This window comes from Doryrhamphus excisus, chromosome 15, assembly GCF_030265055.1.
Source record: "Doryrhamphus excisus isolate RoL2022-K1 chromosome 15, RoL_Dexc_1.0, whole genome shotgun sequence".
NCBI classification, from domain to species: domain Eukaryota; kingdom Metazoa; phylum Chordata; class Actinopteri; order Syngnathiformes; family Syngnathidae; genus Doryrhamphus; species Doryrhamphus excisus.
The window spans coordinates 788237-807018 of NC_080480.1; the positions used below are offsets into that span (position 1 = coordinate 788237).

At 43.3% G+C, this 18782-nt stretch overlaps 1 protein-coding gene across 1 annotated transcript in view; it reads left to right on the forward strand.

The window, feature by feature from the left end:
• LOC131103606 (alpha-1,6-mannosylglycoprotein 6-beta-N-acetylglucosaminyltransferase B-like) overlaps nt 1–12393 on the forward strand; it is a 52657-nt gene extending 40264 nt beyond the window's left edge. The window contains exons 12-20 of the mRNA XM_058050010.1: nt 2067–2222; nt 2294–2440; nt 2515–2631; nt 5054–5128; nt 6766–7037; nt 7988–8866; nt 9275–9373; nt 11343–11385; nt 12342–12393. Coding sequence (XP_057905993.1) covers nt 2067–2222; nt 2294–2440; nt 2515–2631; nt 5054–5128; nt 6766–7037; nt 7988–8186 — 966 coding nt within the window. The 3' untranslated portion in view covers nt 8187–8866; nt 9275–9373; nt 11343–11385; nt 12342–12393. The remainder of the gene's footprint in view (nt 1–2066; nt 2223–2293; nt 2441–2514; nt 2632–5053; nt 5129–6765; nt 7038–7987; nt 8867–9274; nt 9374–11342; nt 11386–12341) is intronic.
• Nucleotides 12394–18782: the final 6389 nt, after the last annotated feature.

Below are 18782 nucleotides of genomic sequence, written 5' to 3' on the forward strand. Positions count from 1 at the left end.
GGCATTAAAAAAAATCCTGCTAGCTTTGTTTACACCACATTGTACAACACTAATGTGCAGGCTTCCAAGCTAACTGGTTAGCCTCAAATTTTATTGATTCTGAACTTCAGAATGGGGATGAAGGACAAAGTATAAAGTCAAAGGTGTACCACTTCCACACTGAATGGGAGGAGGGCTTTGTCTTGTTATGTCGGTCATGCATCCATGGCTGGAAATGAAGGTAATGTGACGTAAGGTAATGTCTCATCAATACCAATATGACTTATCTTCCAATATTTTGGGCTAATAATAGCCCATAAACGACCACAAAACTGCCATCATTGGTTCATTCATGTTTGAATAACAGTGATGAGTGAGGGAGCGATGTCTGAACCACCATGTAGCGAGGGACGGCTGTCTTACCTACTTTGCTTCTCACCTGTGCTGTGTATCTTTTTTTCTTTCCTACTGACTGGCTCTTCATCCCGTCACGTACCACCGCCGGGTCCAGCTCCACGTAAGTACACCCCCACCAGCAGCAGTTCACTGCTGTGTGATGAATGTTTTCATCAAGCTCTGAGATCTCGCACGTCCTTGAACGCATCGTCCTTCATCCTTGGATTTGGGTGTGTATTGGTACAGGAGCGTTTTTTCCAGACCGACTTTCTTTGTAATCTAAGAAGCAGAAGAAGAAACGAATGAATTAGCAACGTGCAACAATACAACGAGCGCTTGCATCACCCTGGGAAAAAGCTTGCTTTGTTGCCGGGAGACATTTCCACTCAAAGTGTGGCTAACAGTCACATGACATTTATAAAAGATTTATGCCTGGAAGACACGGCTTGGGTAAATAATTCATAACTTCACTGGGAGTCCTTTTTCCAGGGAAACCAATTCTGCTCCATATCAGAATGCATTTCAATCCACATTAAAATTCCTCACATCCTTGACGGGAACCAGACAGCTGTCAGTCAGCCTTTGCCCCACGCTAGAGATCAATACTTTTTGCTTTGGGTTCCCCCTTTGAGATGTTCCTTTAGCTTAACGGCTGCTTTATGATCCTTGATGAAAGTTTAACTTCAGAGGATTCGGTCACGATGTTGCAGGTTGAAATCCAGTCAGTATGATGTTACTTGGTCTGGGAAGGTGTCATGTCATTTGTCAGGTTTCACCACAGCCGTGGGGACTCACCAAGCGTCCATCCATCAAGTGGAGACATTTGGAGAACTTTCTCTCCTAACATGACTTTGTCCAGTAGGCGAGGCAAGGTCCCTAAAAGCAAGCTTGGGTGCTGCTGTGGTGTTGAACAACTCGCACAGAACCCCGACCTCAACCTCGTCAAGCACCTTCAGGATGAACTAGACGTGTTCATTAGAGGCAGGGAGTGGCCTAGGAGGGGCATGATAGAACATAATTGAGAACCACTGGCCTAACTCCTGGTTTAAGTGGTTAGCACGCCGGTCTCACAGCTAGGAGACCCGAGTTCAATTCCACCCTCGGCCATCTTTGTGTGGAGTTTGCATGTTCTCCCCTTGCATCCCCTAACATGCTAGGTTAATTGGCCACTCCAAATTGTCCATAGGTATGAATGTGGGTGGGAATGCTTGTTTGTCTATATGTGCCCTGTGATTGGCTGGACTATCGCCCGAAGACAGCTGGGATAGGCTCCAGCACCCCCTGTACCCTTGTGAGGATAAGTGGTAGAAAATTAATAAATGAATGAATGGCCTAACTTCATCACAAGCTCAACTTAATCATTGTGGCCACTAGGTGGCGCCAAAACCAACCACCGCCCTACAGCACATGTTGTTAAACCATAAATATTATTTTAATATTATTATTTGTATTATTATTAATAATTCATTCATTCATTCATTTTCTACCGCTTTTTCCTTATTTTTTTATTTTATTATTTTATTTTAATATTTTATTTTAATATTTTATTTTAATTTACTGTAAGTTGTGCCTATGACCTTGTTCATACTGTGACTATCATATAGTCCATATAGTCCATATAGTCGTGAAAATGCATTATTCACATTGAGGTTGTAATTATCGCTTGTTGTGTATTTCCTAAATATCAAAAGGGGAAGGAAACATTCCTATCCATCCTGCATCGCCACATGGAGATCCATGGGACGGTGTACTACGAAACCCAGCGCCCTCCGGAGGTCCCCGCCTTTGTGAAGAACCACGGCCTTCTCCCTCAGCAGGAACTGCAGCAGCTCCTCAGAAGGGCCAAGGTGGATGCCGTAAATGTGTTCTTTACGGTTTATGGACGTGTCATTTTGCTCTTTTTCCTTTCCCTTCCAAGCTGTTCATCGGATTTGGCTTCCCGTACGAAGGCCCCGCCCCTTTGGAGGCCATCGCCAATGGCTGCATATTTCTGCAGCCCAGGTTTAGTCCTCCTCACAGTTCTCTCAATCACGACTTCTTCAGAGGGAAGCCAACGTCCAGGGAGGTAAATTCAGAGGGAGCCGATGAGTACGTTTTGTCGCAGCCGCTAAAGTCTCCTGGGTTGTGATCCCCTTCCAGGTGTCCTCTCAGCATCCTTACGCGGAGCAGTACATCGGCAGGCCGCATGTCATCACCATCGACTTCAATAACTCTGATGAGTTTGACGCGGCCGTGCGTGACATCATGAGGACCAACGTATGTTTTCTGACGATCCTCCTCGGTTGATCCTCCACCCCACACTCCGGCCGGCATGCAGGAGAAGAAAGATTAGCTTCTCCTTCATATTTGACCCACTTATGAAGCGTCAGCTCTTCATCACGGCGTTAGACAGTACAGGGAAATGCTTTGCTGGCTGCTGCGCCGCTTTCTGCATTGCTAATTGCAGCACGGCCGCATGGCGCAGCAGAAGGAGTGGGAACAAGCCCAGCTTACGTGTCTCAGCACTTGCAGGATGTATAGCCTCGTCTAGCCTCGTCTAGCATTGTCCTGGCCGGATCACGGGAGACAAACACATCCTCGTGTTTACAGCCTGGCTCATCTTTAATAGATCTTAAGCCGCTTCTTGCAGCCGCAAGTGTTGACTTTGTAACCGTCACCAATCGCAGCAAATACATCATGAAGCCTAAAATGGCCACATGCAACCAGGCAGCGTTTGCCTATTAATATAAACGTCTACTAAGATAAATCACACAAATGTGTAAAGGCTTTTGCTTTAATCTGGTGTTAAATCAGATGCACTTTTCAAGTTAACATGGCTAACTTGTTGCCACATCGGCCAGTAAATGTAAACTATGGTGTCCCTGAGCCCCCCCCTGGGAAATATGGAGCTCTTTAACAGCTAAATTGCTCCTCGGGCTCCATCCGCTAATTGCTGTGAATAAACATGGCGCTTTGGGACCCGGGAGGGAACCCAAACAACAAGTCCAATGCCCGGACAACCAAATAACATCCCGGACCTCATTAAAAAAAAGTCTGTAAAGCTGCATGGGGTGTGGGCGTGTCTGGAGGAGTCGTCACCGCCGATGACGCTCCTAATCGCTTTGACCTCGATGATGGAGGGGCTTCATCGGTTTGGAACATGTAAGATTGATTCCCCACCGTGGAATTACTACTGCTACTAATACTAATAATGCTATTGCAGTAATCCCTCATTTATCACTGTTAATTGGTTCCATGATGGCTGAATTCCCACCAAGTAGGATTCCTCATTTTAAATAGAAGATAGTCATAGTTACAGCATGGAATACATTTTTAGAATATTACTAAATATGTTTTTAACATTCATTCGAAGAAAAAAAACACAGCCAGTGCGCCTCAAAAGGCCACCGGGCCGCACTTTGGACACCATGCATTTGGAGTACAGTATGCATCTACAGTATAGTATGCATCTATAGTGTGCATATGTAGTATAGTGTGCATTTAGAGTATAGTATTCATATAGAGTATAGTGTGCATTTGTAGTATATGCATATGTAGTATAGTGTGTATGTATAGTATAGTGTGCATGTATAGTATAGTATGCATTTGTAGTATAGTATACATTATAGTATAGTATGCATTTAGAGTATAGTGTGCATTTGTAGTATAGTATACATATACAGTATAGTATGCATTTGTAGTATAGTATACATATAGAGTATAGTATTCATATAGAGTATAGTGTGCATTTGTAGTACATGCACATATAGTATAGTATGCATATATAGTATAGTATGCATATATAGTATAGTATGCATATATAGTATAGTATACATATGTAGTATAGTGTGCATTTGGAGTATAGTGTGTATTTGTAGTATAGTATGCATATATAGTATAGTGTGCATATATAGTATGCATATATAGTATAGTTTGCATATATAGTATAGTTTGCATATATAGTATAGTGTGCATATATAGTATAGTGTGCATAGTATATAGTATGCATATATAGTATAGTTTGCATATATAGTATAGTTTGCATATATAGTATAGTGTGCATATATAGTATGCATATATAGTATAGTATACATATATAGTATAGTGTGCCTATATAGTATGCATATATAGTATAGCGTGCATTTGTAGTATAGTATGCATTTGTAATATAGTATGCATTGGTAATATAGTATGCATATATAGTATAGCGTGCATTTGTAGTATAGTATTTATTTCCTCCGTCAACAAAGACAACAGTCGGGGGGGGGGGGCCTGGCTGTCACATCTGAGAAGCGTTAGCATAAAACCCAAAAGAATAGGACAAGCTATTGATCGGCGGCGTCTCGATGAATTTCAATACGCGGCGTGTCGTCAACAGTCATCCGATGATTGACAGGCTTTAACCGCAGTGTTAATAACAAGCCCCGAAGGACCCGGGACCCCGTCACTTTAATCCCCGTTTCTGACATATTGATGAAGTCGTCACTAAAAATAATGAAATCAATTTTCAAAGCTGTCCCCCGTGATGCATTAGGTCATTGATTTTAATGTGGAACGATATAAGCCTTTCACAATTACGCTAATGAATATGTCAGCCTTGATGAAGTATCGTGCTCGGTGGCAGTAATTACATTGGCTGGCTGGGGTGGAAACACGACGCCCACGGTTCTTTCAGCTGGGCCCACATCTGTCTGTGCAGGTGGAGCCCTTCCTTCCCTACGAGTACACGTGTGAGGGGATGCTGGAGAGGATCCATGCCTACATCCACAACCAGGTGGGTCGGGGTGGAGCGGGAGCCAAAGCGTGTCGCTGAAGCTCGCTCCCTGACGTCCGGGTGACGGCTCGGGCTTTTAGCTCGATGGCTAGCGCTCTTGGCTTATAGACGCATCTTCACCTTCCTGTCGTGACTACCGTTTTTTACTGACTACTGTTTTTTACTGAGTCACATCAGTCAAAAAAGGAATCGTGAAGCCGAGGGATTTGTAGGACTTCAGGAGGTTTACCACCAGCTGCTTATAATGATCTGCTATGTAGTTTCCAAAAACTACAATTTCGGCTACCGTTTGACATTTCTCATTTTGGCCTTCAGATAGAACTGGTTGCTAGTAGACAGGAACTGGTTGCTAGTAGACAGGAACTGGTTGCTAGTAGACAGGAACTGGTTGCTAGTAGACAGGAACTGGTTGCTAGTAGACAGGAACTGGTTGCGAGTAGACAGGAACTGGTTGCAAGTAGACAGGAACTGGTTGCGAGTAGACAGGAACTGGTTGCGAGTAGACAGGAACTGGTTGCGAGTAGACAGGAACTGGTTGCTAGTAGACAGGAACTGGTTGCGAGTAGACAGGAACTGGTTGCTAGTAGACAGGAACTGGTTGCTAGTAGACAGGAACTGGTTGCGAGTAGACAGGAACTGGTTGCTAGTAGACAGACTGGCCTTCAGATAGAACTGGTTGCTAGGAGACAGACTGCGCTTCAGATAGAACTGGTTGCTAGTAGACAGGAACTGGTTGCCAGTAGACTTCAGATAGAACTGGTTGCTAGGAGACAGACTGGCTTCCAGATAGAACTGGTTGCTAGTAGACAGGAACTGGTTCCTTGTAGACACACTGACCTTCAGATAGAAGTGGTTGCTTGTGTACCCTGAAAGATGGGTACTTCTTTTGATCCGGAAGCCTTTTGCTGGTAGACCAGTGTAATCGGGTCTTTACGGTTTCAAGTCTCCGGTCGTGTTTCTGTATTTTTTTGTCCTGCCGTGTTTTTCTGTCCATCCTATTGATCAACGGCTGCCCCGCCTCTTCCACTTTGCTTTATTGTTTGTTTGCGTCTAACGAACGCAACGTGCAGGTGGTTGATTCCGGTGTTTGCCATGCAATAATAATTCCATTCATTAGCTCTTGAAGGAAGCTGTGCGTTTGCATGAAAAGCGTAGCTCATCAAGCCAAACGAGCAGAGCAAACATTGGTTGTTAAAAATAGAAATGTCTGACTTTCAGTTTGAAAGAGGAGGACAGGATATGCAGGCAGACTGGAAGACTGGAAGACTAGTTATTGCCTGTGGGCACTGGAGCCGCTTTAATAAACGGCTCTGGGGGCCATGGGGACATGTCGCAAAAATGTTATTACCTGAGTCTTATGAATAGCTCCTGCTGGAGGAGGGAATCTAATCCCAGCTCTCGCCGCCGCCTAATTCTGCTTTCAATTCTCATTGTTGTTGAGCGGAATAACCCAGTTGGTATTATTGCTTGGAAGTTTGACAGGCACCGTTGTGTTCTTTATATTCTGGTGGTTTTGGCTCATTCGGTCCGCACGGACAAGACTCAATTTGTCACCGCTTATTGGTGGACTTTTTACCTGCCGACAGGTCAGCCGTGTTCCTCGGTGACCGCTGCTCATTTCGTGTGTGCGCCCGCAGGACTTTTGTTCTCCCGAAGCTCCGTTTCCTCCAGTCAACTCCTCTCGGATCTGGCAGGGCAGCCCGCTGGCTCCTTTCACGCTCCTGCCCAACTCCAGCATCCTCACGTGGGCCTCCAACGCCACCTCCCACTCGTCCTGGCCGCCCCTCAGCGCCCTGCAGCTCCTGGCTTCGCTGCAGGGCCAGTCCTGTGTGAAGGCCTGCCAGGATGTCGGCTTAATCTGCGAACCCGCCTTGTACCGCTTCATCAACATAAAGGAGGCCTTCAATGCGTAAGATGGGCTTTCGTTTCATTTCTTTCTTTTGCAGGATGAATGCGGCTTGTGCACTTTGTGTCTAACGTCACCATTGTTGCAGCCTTCGAGCAAACATTAAGTCTTATTTCCAGCAACTTCAGCTTCAGTAAAGTTAGCAACACTACATTCCAAAAAATACAAAAATCCAAAAACCAAATAAGGAACAAAAACCGGGATATAACTTTCCCACTTTTGGACAGATTTAGTAGAGATATTCAATTGTTTTAGGCCACCATTAAACGTAAGTACACACAAGTACACACAATCTACACTGCAAAACCGCTGCTCAAGCTCGGCAACCATTCAACTGTGATCAATTATATAATTATCATTATTATATTATTATATTATTAATTAGCCTATTAACCTATTCAGATTAAGAGTAAGATATGCCTTTATTCGTCCCTCAGTGGGGAAATTTGTATTCTTCTGATAATTACTACTACTAGTATTAGCCTGCTTATTGGCTTGCTTATTAGCCTGCTTTTGCCCTATTATAAGAAATTTAGTTTTAAAAAATGAGATTTTTTTTGTAAAAAAAAAAAAATCAAAAATATATTTTTTTTAATCAATAAAAAATATCAAATTATTTAGGTGGGCTTAAAAACATTTTAGGGGGTCTAAAGCCCCCCTAAAATAGGCCTAATGATGTCACTGCTGTTTAGTAATGTTCTCAAACCCTGAAGGCATCCCGGTGGGAGCAAATGCACCAATTATTAAGCCATATTTTATAACCCAGATGTCATTTTGTGTTCATAATGAATGAAAATAGACTGGAATCTTACGTGTGTATTTCAAATGGTTGTGGTTAATTTAGGAGCTCTACTGTATATACTGTATATACATATATTGTATAAATGTTTATAAATGTAAATGTTTATTCATACTTACACACCCCGTCCTCCATCCGTGTCTTTGCTTCCAAGGCTGGACTTCCAGTGTGCAGGGTTGGAGTCGGAGATGAACCACCTCTTTCCCGCCTTCTCAGCAGAACATGCGGAATGCGGCCTCCAGCAGGACCCGCTGCTGTTCAGCTGCGCGGGCGCCAGTGCCAAATACCAGCGGCTTTGCCCGTGTCGGGACTACCGAGACGGTCAGGTGGCGCTGTGCAGGGACTGCTTATGACCAGGACAGGACAGGCCGACCCTGTTTTCCCGGAAGATCTTCTTTGACGAGGTAGCTTGAAGTCAAACATTTAGTTTTGACCTATCTTACCAAAGCAGGTAAGGTAAAAAAAAAAAAAAAAAAAAAACATCTCAGGGATTTGCATGATTGTAATTTTCATCCGGTAGGCTTTGAGCCTCTGTCTAAAGGTTTACACGGTTGCTTTGGGACCATATGGGAAGTCACTGATAGATGCTGCGGAATGCTGGACCTGTAAGACTCGGAAGGAATTCCCACGGAATTGCTTCAAACTCTTCAGTGTGTTGACTTAATATTGTGTGAATTGTTTCAGTTGACATAGTAATTATTTGTACCGGATGCACCCAAAGCAAATGACACCATATTGAGATGTACTATTTTCCATGTCTTGTATTTGTACATAAGCATTGGTTTAATAAAATACAGCCAAAAAGTCATCTTTTGTGGGTGAACATAATTAGGAGTCACGTTTTGGAATCTGGATGAATACTTTGCTAGTTTCTGTCAAAAGCAGCCTTTCTACACTTTATCCGACGGTCCTTGAACGCAGCCCACTTTTCTTCTACGTCACATAATATTCCTAACTATCTTCGACTCTGCCACAGATGGATGTACATTTCCTTTTCTTTTATCGCCTCATCTTTGCTCCCGAATACAAAAAGGTGAGCTTTGACGTCGTGAAGTCTGCATTATCTGTTTGTTTGGTGCTGCCGTTTACTGTTAGCTAGCTAGCTAGCTAGCGCTAGCAGGTGGAATGTACCATTTAGCATTTTTGCAAGGTGGGAGTAGGAGGTCTCAAACCATTCTAATTTGATTACAACAGCCTTATTAAAGACCTTCACAGCGAAATATATTTTCGTGACATATTCGAATAAAAAAAAATACCTCTTTAAAGCTTGACAAAAAACAAGAAGCCCCCTGTGCTTGGGGCTTTGGTACAACAGTCCTACAACCATAATATTAATAATAACAATAATAAACAGGGATGTAAGGGATGTATCACTGGATAGTTGTGCCCAGTTGCTGTATAATTTATATGAAATCTGAATTTGTGATGTATTCGCCCACAGTGCTTTGAGATGGTGGAAGGAGTGAACCTGCTGATGTTTGCTTTGCATCAAAAGATGTCTGTGTATCTGGCAACCTCCGTCTGACGCTCATTGTCTGAGGTGATGAAAAGTGCAAGCAGGCTGAATGTGAGCTTGGAGCTTCTGGTGCTGCATAAGATTGCAGATGTAAACACAGCGCTGGCTTTAAGCATCTGTTCTACACTTTCATCGACCTGACCTTCCGTCCTCCGTATTACATTTGGGTGTACCCTGAGAGGCAAACGGGCTACAAGTTGAAGAGCCAACCCCTTGCCATTGTTTAAACGGAAAGTGTTCAATGAAGTTTAATGTCCATGTGTTTGGATGAAAAGTGAATATTCAACGTTTTTGCACGGTGGCTGCTGTGTCACTTATCCAATGAGTTGCTCATCCGTGGAAGCCTTCTCGCAAGATAAGACGATTTTAATGAGCCTTCCTTTAAAGGCGAGTCAGAGTTCTCCTACTTTCTTTTGATGATGGAGTCTCTTTGATTGATAGCGGCATCTCACAATACGCCAATTTCTTCTCTTCTTGGGTTTAAAGACTCTGGCCAGTATTGGATTTCATCTGGAGCCTCAGAAACCAGAGAGAAAATGATGTGCCGCATGTGTGATGCCGTGGCGGTTACGGAAGGCCTTCAGACTTTAAGCTCTGCCTCCATTTGGGGCGACACTTCTTAAAAAGCTCCCAAGCTCTGCCCCCCCCAGTTAAGTACTTTTCTATTGTTAGCGTTCTTCTTCAGTCAGGTCAGGTTGGGTGACATGCCAACCGCCAGCCGCCGGCCGACTGTCATCTGGGGAATATTGGTGTACTTGGATGCCACAAAGCAACTAGTACCAGTATCCATTGACCACTGTGGTCAACCCATCAGTGAGGAAAGTGGCTATTGGCTGTCCAGGAATTGTCCTTTAAAATTGGCCACCACTTCAACAAAATAAAACTACTTAACTTAGAGTCTCGTTCCTGAATAATAGTCACCAGAGCAGCCAAATTATGGACTTATAGTCCAGAACAGGGGTGGGCAAACGTTTTGACTGGTGGGCCGCGTTGAGTTAACAAAATTGTCCGGGGGGCCAGAAAATATATTTAACACACACACTTTTTTTATAATAATAATAATAATTATTATTATTATTACTATTATAATAATAATAATAATAATTATTATTATTATTATTATTATTATTATTATTATTATTATTATTATATTAATTCCAACAAATAATATTGTGACAAATAATTATTATTGTAATGATAATTATAATAATAATTATTATTATTATTACAAGTAATAATAATAATTCTAACATCTTGCATTGAATTATTGTCTAATTTTATCTGTAAAAGTGTCATAAAAACAGCTATATGTTTGGATATCCCGTTTTTCAGGAGCACTTTAAACATCAGACCACATCAAATTACAAAATTGAATTTTACTTTTTTTTTGCTTTTTTTTAAAACTTTTTTTTTTTAATTTTGACTTGCAAGTCATGTTGCCAGCTTGTATGTTAAAAGTTGAAATACTTAGAAAGCAACTGGCGGGCCGGATTCAAACACTTGGTGGGCCGCATGTGGCCCCCGGGCCGTAGTTTGCCCACCCCTGGTCCAGAAGGTACGGCAATCAGTACAGCCAATACTTGATCACAGTAGCGGCCGACAGAGCCGTGTATTTTACATCCTTCTAATTCTTTCATCCTTTTACTCAATTAGTCCCATGACTCATTAGTATGGGTGACAAATGGCCGACTACTGTCGCCGTCGCCGCCGCCGCTTTCCACAAAGCATGAAATGAATGCTTTCTGTTCTTTTTCTTGCTCTTTGTCATGCAAGCACAGCCACGTCTTTATTCCAACGGCCGCCAGGACACCGTTGGGTACGGTAGGTCTTTACCATGAAGAGCAAGGAGTTTGAGCGACACCAGGAAGTCGAGAACATGTTTTTAAATAGTTTTGTTTGTAATGTATCTCTGCTGTACTTCCCAATGGACTTGCTCCTGTTTGATGGATCAACGTGCGGAACGCCGTCATCTTTTCCTGCAAACCACCCTCAGCGACGTCCGACATCAGAGTCAAGAGATGCACACAGCAGTCGGAGTGAGTACCCCCCTGGCATATAGCAGTTACCTCCCACAGTCCAGTTCTAAGACGGATGGGTTGAGTCCAGGTGATTCAGCCGTCTCATAGACTGCCCTGAATGGACCCCCCCCCCTGGGGGCATATTGTTGAGGTGAGCTTATGTGACCTTATCAGGACCAGCAGGCCGTGCCGTTGCTGTGTCTGCTGCTCTGCAGGGTTCTAATTATCATGTCCTACGTGGCTGAGACTGGGCTATGTTTCCCTGTAAAACCAGGTATGAATATTTATGGCCATGTGGAACCTGATGAACTATCTATTCTGGTGATGATGATGATGATGATGATGATGATGATGACGTCTCTATTCAATTAACCAATTAATCACTGAGTGGTCTACAAATAGCAAATAACCGCAGGGGTCTGCGATTAGCACCAAATTAAAAATGTGGTTGTGGCTGTAGGCAACCTTCTGATGACACTAGAGTGACATGTAATTAATAAATCATTGTTTCATGTGTCGCACGGCGCGCGAAAGGTTAGCATGTTGGCCACACATCACAAAGACCCGTGTTCGATTCTCTGTGTTCCGTTTGCATGTTCTCCCCGTGCATCCGTGGCTTTTCTCCGGGTACTTTGGTTTCCTCCCACATTCCAAAAACATGTTAGCTTCATTGGCTAGTCAGCTGGGATAGGCTCCAGCATAGGAAATGGATGTATGGATGTTGTTTCATGGTTGATTATGGCTTGTTAATAGTGAAAAATAAGCATTTTAATAAGGTTGTATTATTATAATCCACTATTTGATGATTCAATCCGGAGGAGTGTGAATATACATTCAATGTCAATGTGGAATTACGCGAAATGTGATGAAGAAGGTTATTATTCGTACATGAATATGTTGTTTATTGACCATTCATAGCAATTGTATGAAGTGTCATAATTGTCTTATTTTGTCTTATTGATGTCTATGCTCAGGTCCACAACATCGGCAAAGGTCACCTCGGTAGAGAAAAGGTGATGACCTGACACCTCAGATTCCAGTGGTCTAGTCCGGCATCCTGCATCCAGAATCCGGCATCCGGCATCCAGCATCCAGCGTCACCAGTTGGGATGAAGCCACATGCAAATTCAGCGTTGCATAAGAGACACCTGAGGTAACATGTCACGCTCCATTTGCAGAGCGCTCTGCTGGTGTGCGATAAGCTGAGCCTCATTGAAACACAAGCAAACAGAAGCAGGGGCATCGCAGGTGGGCAGCGGGGGCCCTGGCGGGCGCCCGGACACGGTCCGGGCCGAGTAAACATTGAATCACAAGGGTTAACATTTCAGCTCATGTCGCTGGCACGCACACTCATTCACACACACGATAACGCATCAGAACTCTGCTGTTGCTGCGGCGTATGTCAGCGCAGATGGTGTTAAAAGCTGTTTCACGGATAACTTGCTGGAATTGACGCCATTAATGCAAAGTCTGTCAGGATTAGCGTAGATAGCGAAGCGCTGCAGCGATGTTATCCATCTGTTTTACGTACATGGATTGCATTTAAAGGAGATGTGTGTCGCGTTGTTTCTTTTCCACAGCGATGGCTTTTTACGTACAGTACGGTGTAACTATCGAGGCGGCCGATTCCCTCCCCCCTCAGAGGATAACACCATGGAAATGGAACCTTCACAGACCTAAATTACCTAAATTAACTCCTAAATGACATCAAAGCTGCTCATACTGTGATTGGGGGTAGTTTGCTCTTGGGGGGGCGGGCCAAAGCACCCAAAACAAAACGGGTGTGGGAGCCTCACAGGGAGTTAACGGTACCATCGTGTTTGTACCGGCCAGTTTCATAAATCACCGTAATTTCCGAACTATAAGTCGCACTTTTTTTTTCATAGGTTGGCTGTTCCTGCGACTTATACTCCAGAGCGACTTATAGTCCAGAAAATACGGTATTTTTTCTACAAAGTTCTCTTAACCCTTGTATTATGTTGCGGGTCAATTTGACCCGTTTCAGTTAAGGTTAACAAGGTTAACTAGCATGATTTGTTAACAAATCATGCTAGCATCATGGTAGTTAACCCTTGCATTATGTTACGGGTCAATTTGACCTGTTTCAGTTTTTGTGTTAATGACCCTAGATGAGGAAAAGTCACAAAATTTCATGAAGAAAATGAAAGGATAACCAGTACTTTGGTCAACACAAAAACTGAAACGGGTCTAATTGACCCGTAACATAATACAAGGGTTAACAAATCATGCTAGTTAACCTTGTATTATGTTACGGATCAATTTGACCCGTTTCAGTTTTTGTGTTCATGACCCTAGATGAGGAAAAGTCACAAAATTTCATGAAGAAAAAGAAAGGATAACCAGTACTTTGGTCAACACAAAAACTGAAACGGGTCAAATTGACCCGTAACATAATACAAGGGTTAAACCGCAATTCAGAAGCCATGTCTGATTTTTTGTAAACAATGTTGAGCGTGTATATATGTTTCATGGTGGAATACAGCTTATTGTTAGTCGAAAAAATTATGCATTTTTAAATATTTATTCTAATAAGTTTAGCATCTGCATGCATAAAAAGGCTGAATGAACTAAAATACAAATATAAAGCACTAAATAGACGCATTCAAAGGTAGGGTATGTAGTATTCTACACTGGTCACTAGGTGTTACTGTAATGTTCGATGGGATACACAAGCACCAGATGTGAACAGGGTATTTAGAGAGTTGTAAACATATTTTCTATGCTCCAACTCTGAAAATATTGCTTTATAAATAAGGAATCCTACTTATCACTAAACCAGTATACAGTAGATACACCAGATAACTTGTACTACGTGTACGTGGTGAAAAGATTTGTGTTTTCTCGCCTCCCGTTTGCTTGGGGGGGCTGACGCAGGCGGGGCCTTGAGGCAGTATCTTATTCAGCAGGATATCCAACCCTCTCATGTAACCTGTCAAATTTGACTTGAGAACCAACAGCCTGCTGCTTTTTCACTGCTGCTCGACAGTACCCCCCCCCCCTCCCCGAGGTTGGCATTGATTTCTTGGCACATGAAAGAAGTTCTTCATGGGGGGGTTCTGGCAGTCAAAACCAGCATGAAGGTGCAGAGAGCCCTAAATTGGTTGAGGCGTCCCTGCGGTGGAAAAGCACGTGAACGGGACCACCGGAGGCGGCTTCGGTCCTTCCCAGTCGTTTAGTCATCTCGCCCACCCGCAGTGCTACATCTGTCACCGCGGTCCAAATGCCGCTTTCACGCCGCCCCAAAAGGCCTCTCCGTGTGAGATGCAGCCAGTGGCCGCAGCATCCCACGGCTTTGATTGACACTCTCTGAGAGGTATGATCTGATTTGAAATGCTGCGGCTGGTGAGTGTGGGAAGCGCAGGGTGGAAAATGGAGGCAGGGGCAGCGGTTGGCTTGAAGACAGAGTGACTGGCTACCCGTCTCTGGCTTCTGACTCTCGGAGCGATGCGGTGACTGCACGCCATCAGTCCTGACAAATCAGGAAGCCCGAGACCGGTGATGAGAGAGAAGCCTGATAGACGGTCCATCTGGCCCACTGACCCTTTTGTCTGAGTGGACTGCCAAGTTGTCATTGAATTGATGGAGTGGGATGTGGGAGAAAAAGAAGCCTGACGAGGAAATGAGTGAATTGAGCGAAAGCGGATGCAGACAAGCGAACGAATGGGACGCCAGAGGTTAGCTTTAGATGGAGCGCTAGCGTGGGAGAGAGATGACAGGGAGGAATTAGCAGCGTGTGTGTGACGGCGTGCATCACGGCGATCTGGCTCGTCCAATACAAACATCCAAGCGAGGGCGTGCAACCAGTGATAAAACATGTTTTTGCAGTTGTCAAAGTTGTTGCGGATATCGGAATATGCTTCCAGACGGCATGCCGCAACGTCTCATGAGTTATTCAGCGAACTATGGATTGATGCTTTAGGTGGAAAGGCTGCAGATGAGTCAGACATTGACGCAGCCGACAGCGGCCATGAAATAACACCCCTATAGTCACCTTTACACTTGTTTTACCCAAGATTGGACACATAATAAGAGAATGGAAGCCTTTGAAGACAGAAATCAGACTTGCACTCGTGTGTTGCCTTTAATGTCTTCTGGTGCTGAGGGAGCCACAAATGACTTTTAGCTTGTTGTGGGTTCCAAACGCAATGGTAACCAGCGTTCAGGATGATTGTGTTGGGATCTGTTGGGATCTGCAATAAAAGTCTGGTGCTTGTGTGTCTGACACTAACCTTAACTTGTACAGTAACCTTACTGACACCTAGTGACCAGTGTAGGATACTACATGTCATCACAACGGCTTTGAATGTGTCTTCTGAATGCCTTATATTTGGATTTTAGTTCATTTGGTTTCGTTTAGTTTACTTTAGTTTAATTTAGTTTATTTCGAACATAAAAAACATTCAAAATACAACAAATCAACCAAAAGCAAAAGGAAATACATATGTACAGTATATATATGTACGCATGTTCAAAACATCGCCCAATTTCCAACGTCTTCTCAACAAAAACATTGACTAATCCTCGCCAACACAGAAAAGACACAACAACATGTAGCCATGTTTGTGCTTAGGAATGATTAATTTAAGTAAGAAAAACCTCAAACGTGCTTAAATATGCATGCTTAAAAAACTAATGAATAGACCGTATTGAACCACACAACAGCATGATTTATTAATGTTCATATTCGATGAAAAACTGGTAGAGGGAAGCCTTGAAATTCAAAGCACAAAGCGGCGAGGCATTACTGTCACACTGACAACATTTATTTCATAAAATCCAAGACTAAAGCATTTCATCTGCAAAAGCACCCCCCCCCCCTCAAAAAAAAAAATAAAACATATCAGGGACTGGACTAACCTAACAAGCCAGCCAGTCCAACAAGAAGTTATCCAAAAGCAAGTTCACCAAGCTCCCGATCTCTTTCCACATCACTGAATCTATTGGATTCTTCATCCTTGGTGTCGCTAGCTTTGAGCGTCCTTCTTTAGCCGTCGATGGTAATCTTTGGTATGAATTAACGTTTAAAAAGGCACTCATTCTAAAATGTCGATATACAGTATATCCTACCTGACTAAGTCGCAGCCAAACTATGAAAAAAGTGTGACTTCCTGTCCGTAATTACGATAAGTTAAAACCAACAGCCTGCTTTCATCCTGACGTACTCACGTTTGAAAGGTGAGAAATATCCGACCTGCGTGTTTGCCGCCGTGCCTGAAGTGGCCTTGTGCCAAAACTCACATCTGGGTGGTAAATCATTAAGATGCTTTGCTGTGATTAAAGATGCTCTTTATCCCTGAAATGTTTGAGACCAGCCCCAGCGTGTATTTCCGGCTCTCAAAAATCCATGTTTAATAAAAGATTTAACGCCTGACTAATCTAATCCCAAGACTTCCTGGATGCTTCTGCAGATTCCACGACTTGATGAAGGGTTAGCAACCGCCAAGCAACAAAGAAAATAGCAGATGTTAAAGTCGGGTTTTGATGAAACGTGTCGGTAGTAATTCATTACCGCTTTTCCTTCATCCAATAAGTGCCGCGTGTATTCGTCCTAACGCAATGGCATGCTAACACATTAGCAGGGTTTGTCGCCAAAACGGCCCATCCATCGAGGTGAGACGTGACGTACTGTCACGGCTCCTATCCGTAATCTCCCGTGTAATTGCTCTAATTGGTCTCATTTGCGCTCGGCTGGAGTCTCCCATCTGCACTGATGGACGCAGCTGCCGTGTGACTTTGCCGAGTGTTTAAATGTCATGTCAGCGATTTCGTTTGACACGGCGGTAGCACCAGCCAACGCGGCGGCGTCGCGTGACAACAGCACGGACTAACGGGCCCTTTCGCGACCTGATCCTTCCTCACAAATGAGCGAAGGAGCTGCAAAAGGAAGCCAACTAACATTCAATAAGTCAATGATGAAGTTGATCATTTGCATATGTCAATATGTCATGCACAGTAATATTCAAATGAATATTTTTTTACTTTTTTATGCAATCCAAATAATGTTTGCATAAGCACAAAATAGCCAATTACACCAGACCCGAGATCCTCACTGACAGGAAGGAGATCCCTTTAGTAGCTACTAAAATACATTTCTAATGTATAATGTTTTAATAATGTAATATGCTTGGAATTGTCAATCAAAGCTAAGAATGAATATTTTTCATCCACAAGGCTACATTCTTATTGATTAAAAAAATATTATGTTTACGATGCTATGTAATAGCCATCATGTTAAGATAATAACATTATTATGAATATCTAAAATGACATTAGTAATACCATATATAATTACAAAAAATGATTTATTCTAACATATAATACAGTGCTTTTAGTCATTTCTTCTCGCTGTCAAGCTAGCTGCTGCATTCCTAAAATCATCCAGTACGCAAAGGTTAGCATTAATATATCCAAGTCCTGAATCCCACCAAAATCCTTCTCATCAAGAATAGCAGATTCTACAACCCCTCCCTTTTTTGGAGGGGTGTACTTGCCTACTTTGGAGAAGGGTGTACTTCAAAGCAAGCATGCCTCCAGAGAGTGATGTTTTTGGCATAAAAAACAGGCAGTGATAAATGTTGCTGCAAATTCCGAGGTCGGAGGCGTGACATTAAATCTGATGCAAAATAGACCTGGAACGTTGTCTGGGTGTTGGCTCCGAGGCTCAGGTTGCTTCTCCCCGTCTGCAGTGCACATATTGTGGGGTGACGTAAAAAAAGAAGAGGGATTTAGTTCTGCAAAAGTCCGCAAACTGTGGCTTGCATCAGCACCAGTGGCGGAAGCTCCAGCGGGGTGGAAGGGGGGGTCTGGTTAGTGTTTCTCCGGTGATTCTCCAGCCCTCCATCATACAATTCCCAAGTTAAATTGACTCACGGCCTACCAGACCCCCGCCCCAGTGGGGGCCACCCTACTGTTTGAGAAGCACTCGTAAGATCCCTTATCTATAAGCGGCATATTTTTGTAGAAAAGCCGACCTTCTAAACACGAACTTTAAGATGATTAAATACAAATGTCATTATTTTAGCTTTCTGCCAGGCTGCAATATGATCTTTTATCCTAAGACTAAATTTAGTTTTTCCTGTCCTGATTGTTATGTCTTTGATCACGTATGCTCAGCAGTCTCTTTCTTCTGGAAATGGGAAGCCAGGGATTTCATAAATCACATCTCTGGTCTCCACTTTGATTCGATTCCGTAGGGTGCCGCGCATGCTGCCACTGTTTGATGTCGAGCTTTACGAGGTACATAGGACGGGTTGCATTACCCTGACAGTAGACGTCTGTTCCTGAGCCAAAGTTCAAAGAAAGTGTGAGAGAGAGAGATGTATGTATTCTATACGCTGCATGACAGACATCACTGGCAATATGATGCTATTAAGGCACATTTTAGTAGGGTTAGC